At 38.1% G+C, this 12,420-nt stretch overlaps 1 protein-coding gene across 3 annotated transcripts in view; it reads right to left on the bottom strand.

Moving 5' to 3' along the window:
• Positions 1 to 7,067: 7,067 nt before the first annotated feature.
• The window catches only part of grid1a (glutamate receptor, ionotropic, delta 1a), a 266,174-nt gene continuing 260,821 nt past the window's right edge, over positions 7,068 to 12,420 (bottom strand). For 2 of the 3 annotated variants that reach the window (XM_058749871.1, XM_058749873.1), the window contains exons 16-17: positions 11,696 to 11,936; positions 7,068 to 8,358 (exon numbers count right to left, since the gene is read on the bottom strand). In XM_058749871.1, the coding sequence (XP_058605854.1) occupies positions 7,945 to 8,358; positions 11,696 to 11,936 (655 nt within the window). In that variant the 3' untranslated portion in view covers positions 7,068 to 7,944. Of the gene's footprint in view, positions 8,359 to 11,551; positions 11,937 to 12,420 lie in introns of all 3 variants that reach the window. The other variant, XM_058749872.1, reaches the window with a different exon arrangement.

Below are 12,420 nucleotides of genomic sequence, written 5' to 3'. Positions count from 1 at the left end.
AACACACAAAAAAATGGGTTTTTGTTTTTCACGCATGTATTTTACATCAGATTGTGCAGACCTACATGATATATTTGTAAGAAGGCTGCAGAAAATAACAATAGTTCATATTTTCATGCATTGCTTGATTATAATGTATGGTACATAATTACGCTATTCAGAAAGATTCTGTAGGTGCTTAAAAGAACATTTAGGGGGAGTTTACTACGAATGAACTATATTAAGGCTATAGTGCCACTGATTTGCACATGCTGTCAAATACAAAAAGGAATTATGCAAATGTGCTAACTGTGCAAAACCTGGCCATTTAATGCAGTCAGTTCATGTGGCGCAATTCTTCGTTATACAGGAAATGAGATTATATTACTGTAATAATATTATTGTAGTATTATTTCTGAAGTCCCCTGAGGTTATTTTCATTACAGTTGATTGTGAAGATGGTTGCATTTGCATTTTTGTATGAAACAAGAGATCAATGTGATACAGTATATTGTTTCTACAGATATGACCAACAACTTTATTTCTCAGTTGTTTTAATTTGATTAATGCCATTCGCTGTGTTTCATGTGATTGTAGCTATTTACCTCAGTAAAGTACTCAGTTTTGTACCTGTCTTTTTGTCCAATTTCCTGTGACTTAAATAGTTCTTTAAAATTAGAATGATTTATTTTTCTTAAGTAAACGTAACATTTTTTTACATTTTTTTTTTTAGAAATTATAATATTTGGTACGGATCATCATCACATGTTTTGCTCTCTATTCGATGGTAGTTTCTTGTCTTCTATTTCCCTCTTACTCATTTCTTTGAATGTCATAAAACCATCTACTTATTTTATCCTCTCTCTCTCTCTTTCTATTTCATCATCTGCTTCTCATTTGTTGTTTATCAGACTCATTTCAATCTTACTATACAGTATTTCATATTTACATCTGTCTCTTTTCTATTTTAATCTTTGCACTCTCATTTGCTATCTCATTTCCATTTACTCCCACATGAGCTGGTACTCATAATGTAACACTCAATCACATTATCTAAATCCTGTATAACATTTGTAAAATTTCAGTCAAGAAGCCTGCTTTACTTTTATTACGTTCACACATACAACAGGACCCTGGGAACATAGGAGTGACCCCAAGCTAAAGGTCCACTGACTCCACATGACTATAATACGGCTTGAAACTTAATGAGGAATTCTCAGCTGAGTTTTTTCCCCCTCTATAACCACCGTGTTCTGTTAGTAATTCAACTCAATATACATGTACTTTCATTTAACAACCACCACTGTCTCAGGTGCAAATTAAGGTTTGGTGCTTCTGTTGAGAAGAATAAATGCAAATGTCTGTCCAGTCATATTTAAACGGACAGTTTTCGCTGTCAGCCTTCTTTTTCTTCAGATCTGACAATTTTGAACAGGCCATTGTCGTAGCTTTTCTGACACTTATTTTGCTAACAGCACTTGGCAGCATAAATTAGCTACCTGAGATATGTCAACATCACTACATGAGGACCGGACGGTGTTGTCATAGTGATGCTGTTACGCTGATCTGATTAGCTGTCATATGCCAACAGTTCATGAGAGAAGTTGAGCGAAATTGCTGGCTATTTGCTTTTTTGTATGATGTTGCATTCATTTATCACACTAGTAGTTAGTTTAAAGGGCTGTTCACACTAAGCTTTGATTCATGCTTACACAATCACTTTGTCTCTGAGAGACTTCACAAGTCTCTGTCTGGAGACTTAAAAAAAACACAAATTTTTATTCGTTCTACACATTCATAAAATAACAAACACTTCTGCATTATGTATTGTGTATTGTGTTCGTGGGCTGTGTATCAATTGCATGCTGACCAGTGCAACTGCTTTAAATAATGCCTTCAAAAAGTTATTTGCAGTTTACAAAATACACACTTGCAAGATTTTCCAGCGGCACTTGAAACTTGATGGAGTTTTAAAAAAATGTGATCTGACAGCCGCCATATTTCTTGCTTTCTCCACCTCTCACCTGTGGGCATTGATATTCCCTCCATCTCTTCTAAGCCGCAGTATTCCGCCTGCCTCTCAATCTCTCCGTCTGGCAAATATTGATCTAGCAAAATGACTTCTCAAGGTTAGGGTTCTAGTTTGTGTGCTACAGTAGATAAGGTGTGGGGCTTGTCATTTGCCGCCTGCACTACTGAAGCCCGCTGTGTCACGGGTGGAAGTCTGAGGTTTGCAAAAATCAGGTGTAAAATATTTTCCATCATGAATTGTGTACGGATATGGGGTTTTGTTTTATCCTTTTGTCTTGGCTGGATGTTTTTTAGGAAGTCATGCTGCATCTGTATCACTACTGAATCTTGAATGATTTGTTGTGGTGTGAAGAGAGCTCTGTGTTTCCCCCCCCCCCCAATTCTGCAGCTTTTCGTGCACTCATTTATATGACTAATGGCCTCATATTAGCGAGAGACTAAAGCATCAGTATCATCTTTGGCTGCTGTGTTTTGTTCATATTTTGCAGCTATAATTAGGACACATGATTTTGCATATCGGAGCCCCTGTGTTTATGAAATTACTGGGAAAGATTTTTTTCCCCTGACCACAAAAGGATTTTGGCAATAATTTCTTCAGAAAAATAGGATATTAATAAAACATCTGCAATCTTTTTATGAATGTGTTAATGATGCAAAGGCATTCTCAATCTGAAAGCGTCTTCAGAGCAATTATGTTCTATTCACAGCTTAGCCCAGCCCCAAAGCCTTCATCATTCAATTGAGATAAGTATGATTGACATTTGCATTCAAAACAGTTGCCTTGCCCTCTCTATTTGTTCATGTTTATAAGTCCATCCATCCATGTCTATATATTTTTTAACCTTCTTCACATGATAGAAATTAACCACAATTTATCTCCCATCACAGATGTGTTTGTATGTTGTAAGACAGTTGGCATATACACAGATAAAAATAATTTTGTGGTGAAGTAAATATTACAGAAAAACAAATATAATTTCTACATTAAATAATTTAGTTCAGGCAAGAATAAAAAAAGAAAGAAAAAAAGAGTAAATTCAATATTAGTACTCAATTTAAGCTTGTAAAATTTAAAGTTTGAACTTATAAGTATATTTTACTCAGAATTGTTTGTTAATTTTATTAAGTAAATATCAAAGTCATGATCCCATTGTTCCCATCATGCACTTGGGCATGAATAATTAATAAAGTAAATAATTTTGCTGTTTTCGAGATGTATTTACACTGTTTTATGGTTGCTTTTGTTGTAAGGTTAAGTAACTTGCTGTTTTGTGACATCTGGAGTTTATTTTTTACTCAAAATGACCCATTCATACTCAAACACTATTAACTGATTGTCACCGTCATTGTGTATCATGTGCCAAGTATTCAGGTCTCTGTGTTCGCCGTTAATAACTATATCGAGTCAATATATTACCTTAAAAGGAATAACAAGCTGTCTAGTTGATGACATACAAGATTGTAAGTGAACCACATGCTTTATTGGTATTTTATTTTTTTTTTTTCAGTGCAACGTTGTTTGAGTAAGGTTTACAAACCGTGATTGAGTGAAATGTACTTGAGTATTGCAGGGTAAACTTAAAATAATTAAGTAGAAATTACTCACCAAACACTAACTGGCCACGTTAAATTTACTCATTTCTTTTGATAATTTTACATAACTTAGTTAAGTAGATTTTACTTAATTCCGTACTTAAATTTTACTTAAAGGTGCAATAGGTGATTGTCTTCAGAATAGTGATGCAAAGTCTGATTCATTTCCATGAACCGGTTCTCACTGAACCGATTCATCGGTTCCTGATGTCATCAAGCAATGATGTCACTACGCATTTATTTTCTAACAACTCAGTGCCATGTTGTATCAATGAAACATTCAAATAAAGCCATTTGTGTCAACACATATTGAAAAATTCAAATAAAAAGTTATTTTTGTGAAAGCATATAGCTGAAGATGGCCTTTCATTCACTTAAGTTAATGGTGTTTGTGGTCACAGTTTCATCCGTGAATCCGTATGTGATATTGACTGACCAATAGGCTACTGACTAGCCTACAACTTGGATAAGATTCCTGAAAGTTTCGCACCTACATCACACATTACAGAGATTGATGCACAAACGCGGATATGTTCTACATGTCTAAAGTATAAAGAAGTAATAAACCAGTCTTATAAACTCCTTGATTTCGCTTAAACAACTTAAAATATGATCTGCATGCACAATAAATCATACTAAAACTCAGGTTTTTCCATGTTTTAATAAAAATTCAGCTTTTCAATAAAACAAGCATATCTCCGGAATCCTACGTTTTGTTTGTTATAAAGAAACTTTGCGCTCGTTCAAGTCCTCAGTGATACACATGCAGTGTCAGCAACTCATTCATCAGAATCCTCGGCAAACTTCGACAGTTGGTTAAACCGGCTCATTCGGTTCTTTTTGAGTCGGATGTGCTACTTCGGCTGTGCGTCCTGCGTCATTAACCCGGAAATAAAGTTCGATTCAGTTTGATTTGTGAACCGGCTCGACCAGTTACTTCCTAAGAACCAGCTAAAAAGAACGATTTGTTCAAGAACCGAACATCACTACTTCAGAAACATTTTTTTGTTATGCTGGTTGAAAGTCTCTTCGCATCCCGATAGCAATCATTAAGTTAAGCGGTCTAAATGTATTTATATATTCTGTGGTAGGCGTAGGACCAAGAAATATTCGTCCAATCAAAACACTCGGTCAGAGCATTTTAATTGGCTTTCCTACCTGCCTGTTCGCGCAGACAGGATACATCATCAGCGCGTTCACGCACGCTGTGCAGACACAGCTAGAATGGCAGACAAACATCAACAACCCGATCTTCCTTACTGGTATTATAGAAAATGAAAAGATTCCCTGTATAGTTTACAGTGCATTAGTTGGGAGAGATTTTTTTTCTGTAAGAAAACCAAACTGTATGTGTCAGTATAAATAATCGGCTATTGTCATTATGAATAGGCTATTGATATTGGTTGAGAATTTTAGTATCGGTGCATCCCTTATATAATTCCAAATACTTTGTAATTGATTGATAAACAAGCCTTGAAAAACACAAGACATGTAAAACAAGCCTTGAATGAATGGTGAAATCTGTTTAGAGTCTGCTCATTACAGTTCACATCACAAATGCTGCACACGTTGCTTACATCGATACATTGATCTGCACTGAGCTGCAATATTAGCATGCTTTTAGCAATGCCAGTCAGATGAAGCCTTTTGATCATTTAATGTAAATATGACAGATTTCGACTTTTTAGATCATATTAAGCTAGAAGTTGAGCCAAACTTTTCAGAACATGCTGTGAAACTGCATCTTCCCACAAATTATGAATAGCATAAAAATGTAGTCTGCACTGTGTTCAGGGCTTTTAGCATTTCATGGGTGCTAGGACTCCAAATTCGATATATCCTTTTATGGTTTAATAAAAGCCTGAGATGAAAAGGATCACCCAGACATGGACGAATATGTGAGTGAAACCACAAGCTAAATGATACAGTAAATATTTAAAGGCTTCTAAAAAATCGTCTTACTATAGAGATACACAGTGAACCTCATTGCTAGACAGATTTATATTGTTTGGCATGTGCGTTGAGGTGTGTGACTTTTGACAACATGTTTTAATGTCTTCTGCCCTTGCAGGGTCAGTCATGGCATCCACGTGGTGCCTTAGATCTTATTGACACAGCTGGCAGGAGGGACAGGGAGGGCATCGCCAGTCTGTTCACCTGACAAACAACTCAAGGGCTTGAGCACTAGAAATCCGATGTGTTCATGTAGCCTTAGGGACTCTGGGCACTACCGTGACCTTTTTATTTAGCTTGACATTGGAGATATTTGGCAAGTGTTATCCCTGCAACATACTGAATGTAAACCCTGGCCTGGTTTAGTGACAAAGTGAGGAGCACAAACTAGCTGGTCGAAAAAATGACTGCTGTTCAGAATTGCCGATCGGTTTTGTTTGTGGTTATGTTCCTTAGTGGAGATAAGAAGCAAGACTTGGACTAAGACTTTAGACTAAGCACACACCAAGAGGATTCTGAAAATCAATAGTCATGTAGAGTTTATCTGAAAACAAACTGTATAATTAATGCATCCATTGATTTGCTCTGCAGGAATGTCAGTTGTTGATCATTATTAGTATTTGAGGTAGCTGGAACACTATTTTGAAGATGAAGCCTGGAGGCACTGCACAACACCGCAAGAAATCACTTCATCTTTTATGACTATCCTCTTAATATACTGAATATATTCTTAATGAAATGGGTAAAACATTTGTTTGATTGACAGTGAAGAACTGCACTCTAGTACAAATATATCACTCTTTATCGATCAATCTGTCTATTACGCATTGGGTATCATGAATAAATTCTTGCTTAATGCTAATTTCTACATACACTACTGTTCAAAAGCTTGAGGTCAGTTAGATTGTTTAATGTTTTTGAAAGTCTCTTACGCTCACCAGGGCTGAAATTTTCAATTTTATTTATATTTTTAAATGCAATTTATTCCTGTGATGGTGAAGCTGAATTTTCAACAGCCATTCCTCCAGTTTTTGGAGTCATTCTAATATGCCAATTTGGTGCTCAAGAAACATTTAGTATTAATGTTAAAAACAGTTGTGCTACTAATGTATTTTTCATAAACCATTAGGTTTTTTTGATGAATAGAAAGCATTCATTTGAAATAGAAACATTATGTCTTTACTGACACTTGATCAGTTTAATGTATTCTTGCTGAATAAAAGTTTTTAGATCTTTCATTAAAAAAAACAAAACAAAACAACTGACCCCAAACATTTGAACAGTCTAATGCATTTTTTTTAACATTCCAAGTATAGAAATGAACTTGAAATTGTATCACAAATAAATACTAACAATCATGTATTCATAAATTACCCTAATAAATGTATTTAATTGTGAGTTTTTAAAAGATAATCATACCAATAAACACTAAGTGGATAAAAGATTTGATGCAAAAGAGTTTATTTTATAACCAAAAGAATCTCAAACACCATGGTGATTTTCCTCCAACATGTTAAAATCTCTACTGGTTTCAGGAACAGGATAAAAAAAGATTATTTTATGTTGTTCAGTTTTCTATTAAAGAGAAGCAACATAGTTAATATTGATATGTTATATTTCTCTCTGTTTAGGGTACACTATAAAAAGAGTCAAATGTAGCCATTACATACGAGTACGCAGAATTTCAGGTACATATAATGTACATATGTCTCTTTTAGAATATATCAGATATTAAAGGTGGGTGTTTTGTATGCTGTTCTACAGATGATTTTCTACACGTGGCTGTCAAAGGCTAAGACAGCTTCAGCCACCATACACACTCTGAGAGTATGATGAAGAGCTGCTACTAAAACTTTGTTCCCTGGGATCAAACGTTATGTGAGTGGTGCCTCCACAAACCTGTAGTTTCTTTGATTAATTTCTCTTTAAAGCTTTTTATATTAAACAAAAAATTAGGAGATCAAAAGATATACAGATTGTTTCTCTATCACTTGTTTTCTCCCCATCTCTTTTCCTTCAAATGAAAATCTTTAAACGTGGCACTTAGAAAACATCCACAAGGAATTCTCATTTTTATTTTAGAACAAAATTTACAAAGCCATTCAAACAGTCTGTATTGTAGGTAATTACTTCTTTTAAACTCAACTTCAAAAAAATCATGAATATTCAAAATACACTTTGACTTCACTGCTGTCTCTCATTATGTACAAATATCTACAGGCAAAGGAAAGTCAGCGTCTCACAGTCGTATGTATCTGTACTGAAAAAAAGAGAGATCTCCATATCTGTTTGTATGTATGTAATTGTATAAATGCAACCAGACCTGGTCCAAAACCGGTTTTTGTGATTGGCTGGTTGGCAGTCTTTAGAATGCTCAGACCGCTCGGCTCAAATAGAGGTCCCATGGCTTGAATCAATGGCTTCTGGGATGGGTCCCCCGGGCATTGCCTGGTAAGAGATGGGCATAGGTGTCTTTACGGGGCTCTGGCGGAAAAGGCCTCCGTTGGGCGCCCGGTGTTTGCAGCGCATGGAGGGTGGCAGAGTGGAACTGCTGAGAGGGAGGGGAAGGCTCCGTCCGGGCACGCGGCCGACCCCAGGACCCTCCTGGAGGAAGGAAGTCACGGACAGGCCCCCAGGGGGGAAATCTCTCATGGCCTCCTGGGAGCTCTGCTGTGGCCGCATGCTGCCCATGTCCAGGGCAGAGATCTCCAGAGACTGACCTGGCAGCTGCTTGTGTGCCAGATCGTCCTCCATCAGCCCACCCAAACGCTGGTGAACCTGCTCCAGATTCACCTCTTTGTCCTGGGAATAACAAAGACAGGGGGAGATTGAGACCGAGTCCAAGTCGAGGGGGAAGATGAAAGGGCGGGAATTGATTTGTGGGATGGAAAAAGGCAAGAAAGAAAGAAGAAGCGAGAAATGAAAAGTGGATGGGCACTGGAGCAAGAACAGATGTGAATGAAAAGAACGTGGAAGTGCGTGCAATCTTTCAGAAATGAGCAGAAGGTGTTTTCCAGGGGCTCCAACAATCACATCAGCTCTGATTAATGATACCAATTACACAACGTACTACTGACAGCACGGAATAATCTCATAAAAATAAAATCAAATCCATCTCTTCTCCCACCCGCTCCAGCAAGCAAAAGGTCTGAACTGCTAAAAAAGCTTCATATCCGAAAAGTTGCGAAATGAAAGAAATCAATGATGCAAATGAGAGCGAGGTGCTGGGAAACATGGGCCATAAATTGAATTGCAAACACATGCTTTGGAGCTTCAATATTTCGGGCTTATTTCGGAGGAGCCTTGAAAGGGGTATTTCTTCATTCTTTGATATGCACTGCCGTGAAATAGCTTCGGTCATGCGCCAGTGATGCTGTGGCGTGCCACTTAATGAAAGAATCAAGTCAACATTAACAGGCTGCTAACTGCTTACATTTTTTCCCCACACAGTCATTTAATTCTCATGCCATGCATCCTCCATAAGAGAGTGAGGAGGGTGAACTCGATACTATGAAGCATTCATTCAACACTGATAACCGTTACATCCAGGACTACTCTGTTAATCACTGTTCTTCTTCTCTGTTTTGTACAAGCCAGTTCAGTTCATTTACTCACTCTCATGTTGTTTCAGACCCGTATCATGTGGAACACAAAAGATAACTTGGGACCCCATTGACTTTCACTATACGGACGGAAACATGCTTTAAAATATCTTCTTTTGTGTTTTTGTGAGTGAACTGGTCCTTTAACTCAATTGCAGAGGTCTTCGGTCTCTAGCCCGGTCGATACCAGCGAATCAGCTGTATATTCTACAGTTTTGTACCGTTTATGGGTAATTAAAGGTGTCACATTATGAGACTATGTTTCTGAGTCATAAGATCAATGAAGAGATAATTACTGCAGAGCTCATGCAGCTGTAGAAGAAAGTCTGAATGTGGCTCTAATTAAAAATGCATTAATTCGCCATTAAAATACACCCAATTTGGGGCACTTACAGCCGTGACAAACAACACAACTGGAGGCCAATCTCCTTTTGGAATCCAGATTGCAATATTTTGGGACATCAGTGTGGCCACTGAATGGGTGATCTGATGGATGACAAACAGATGATGAATTTGATGAGTATGTGGAGCGAAATGGAGAGGCACACAGTGGGATTCCTGTTAGTGCAGCTTTGGCAAAGAGACTCCATGAATAAAATCATCACTCTAAGCAGAAAGTACTTATTAATCTACACAATATGGATGAATTAATGTCTCTGACTCTGCCTGGGTCTCTGTCATCAGTTAGTTCTCTTTGCATGAGTGAGTCATAATTACCGCTCCACCCACATCCACATATATAATCTGATTGATTTGTAGTCCTAACCCGCTCCAGGAGGACACTTGTCCTTCCTCTAAATGACTCTACATTGTCAAGCCCTGTTCACCCCACTGACAGGTATCCCTGCTCAGGTCTCGGCTGACCTGTGTAAAAAGCCTGCGTGTCTTCCCAGTCTCTTTCTCTCTCTGGCCAAACGTCCCGTGTGCATCCTGCAGCAGTTGCAATTTCATTATATGCCAATGACCCAGACGCCATCTCCAGAGTGCAGCCCTTAGTGTCCTGTATGAAACCATAGAGAACCTGTGACTGCCTGGACATTGGCATATAATTGCAATAAGAAGACACAGAGAAGGATATAAAACGTAAAATGTGTCAAGTTGGTTATCGTGTGGTTCTTATTGCTTGCCAGAGCTCCAATGACTCACTTCTGACAGTGTATCACAAATCAAACAAAACCATACGTAAAAGAAACACTCAAATTAGACAGGCATATGGCAGACTGAGCACCTTAAAGCAAGAACAAGGAGTTGGTTGGTGAAAGCAATATAGTCTGAAAGCCAGTAAAAGTTCTTATCTCTTTATGCGCTATTAATTCAAATCCAGTCAAATTTCAAGCAGTTGATAAATGGTAGTCATAATACAGACATCTGATCGTTATTATTCAATGTCTGTAAAATGTAATATTATGTTATCGACAATCAACGTTCCTGAACTATAATATGTGGTTTATGAGCTGTTGCTCTCACCAACGTGCTTGCCTCGGCTCAAGATATCACCAAAGGGAAAAGAGAGAAGGAGAAGAGACAAGGACGGAAGAGTAACTGCAGAACACTTGAACATAAATCAATAAGTCACTGGCTTTCTCATTGCACACACTTTAGTTTAGGGATCCAGGTACAACCTTTGCCCTAACAACCTAGCAGAAGCAGCAGAAGTAGTATAATTGACTGATATTGCAAATTGGGGATGTTTGTATGCAGAAAACTACTTGGAAACAACAATTTAATGAATGGAACGACACTTGTAGTTGCCCATAACACAAAGCTAATGGGTCTGAATACAAAAGCTATCATCTCCACTTAAACCCAAACAAAGAAAATTCTGTCATCATTTTCTGTGGTTCCAAACTCATATGAATTCCTTTCTTCTGTGAAACACAAAAGAAGATATTTAGAAGAATGTTTTAGCTGTTTGTGGCCATTATAAAACCAATGGGTACCAAAACTTTGAAGTTCCAAAAAGGACACAAAAGTAGCAAGACACTGTTAAAAATATGGCAAAATAAAACTTACAGAAGATGTTTTCTGATATTAGAAAACATGAACCAGTCTTTACTGGTTTGTGACCAAATGGAATGACATTTGAGTTGGATCATGTGGATTCATTTCATGCTACCTTTATGTTTTGTCTGGAGTTTAAACATTCTTCAAAATATCTTCTTTTGTGTTCTGTGGAAGACAGTAATTCATACGGATTTGGAACATGAGTAAATGATGACTGGTTTTCATTCTTGGGTGAACTATCCCTTTTAATAATCAAATATTTGATCTGTTTTCTTAGGTGATCTTGTGCCTTTCTTGAGTGACTCCCTCCCCCCTTCCCCCTTTCCCTCTTGCCTTCTCTTTGGCAACACTTCAGCAAATGGGAGGCAGTAAGTTCTTAATGGTCACACCTATAGCTGGGTGTACTGGAGCTCGACTAAATCGGGGCTTGCGTCAGTGGCGTCTGGATCCATAAAGTAGAGTGTGGCAGTGGCTGTACAGTCCTGGGCGCGGTGGGCAGGGGTTGGCCGTAGTTTGGCCGCCTGTGGGGTCACCTCTTTGGGCTGTGCCCGCTGGCAGCGTGGCCCGTTCCACCATGACTCCAGAGCGGCCACCAGGCAGGCCAGTAGCAGCCCTGCCGCTAGGATGCAGAAGACCCCAGCGAAGCTGTGCAGTCTCAGGGCACGGCCCTCCGGCTGGGGCTCCGCATGCTTGTCCAGGTCGCAGCGACCCTTTCGCGGCCACCACTTCTGCTTTAGTATGTCAAGGTCTCCTTTCTCCTGCAGGTCAAGGATCCTGAAGTTAAAAGGAAAATGGATTGTTAAGAGGGCTGAGCTACTAATCTGTCACTGCTTTCATTTGAATAATAAAAAAACTATACATTTTGAAATGATTGATTTTGCCTGTTCCACCGCTTTGTTGAAAACTTTATTACAAAAGGGGAAGTTCGGAACAAAATATGACTCACAGGTGATAATGAGGCAAATATAGGGGTTGGATAAAATAATGTGAAAATATAAGAAACAAGCAATATTTCTCAAGGTGTTTTACCCCCTTTTGCCTTTAAAACAGCTTCCAGATGTCTTAGAATAGATTCATGCACATTTTGAATAGTCTCCAGCTGAATTTTGTCTATGAAAACAAACAAAATTAGTCAGTTGCTTTAGATGTTGAAGTTCATCTTGGTGTTCCAACTGCCCAGGTTTTATGATCATGACACCATCTTTTGCATTTTAGTATTGGTGCCTGTGATTAAAGTTTTAGCAGTTGCAACTCTTTC

Source organism: Onychostoma macrolepis, chromosome 17, assembly GCF_012432095.1.
Source record: "Onychostoma macrolepis isolate SWU-2019 chromosome 17, ASM1243209v1, whole genome shotgun sequence".
Lineage (NCBI taxonomy): Eukaryota > Metazoa > Chordata > Actinopteri > Cypriniformes > Cyprinidae > Onychostoma > Onychostoma macrolepis.
The sequence above is the reverse complement of the archived record's forward strand: the minus strand, read 5'-3'. Positions and strand labels throughout refer to the sequence as shown.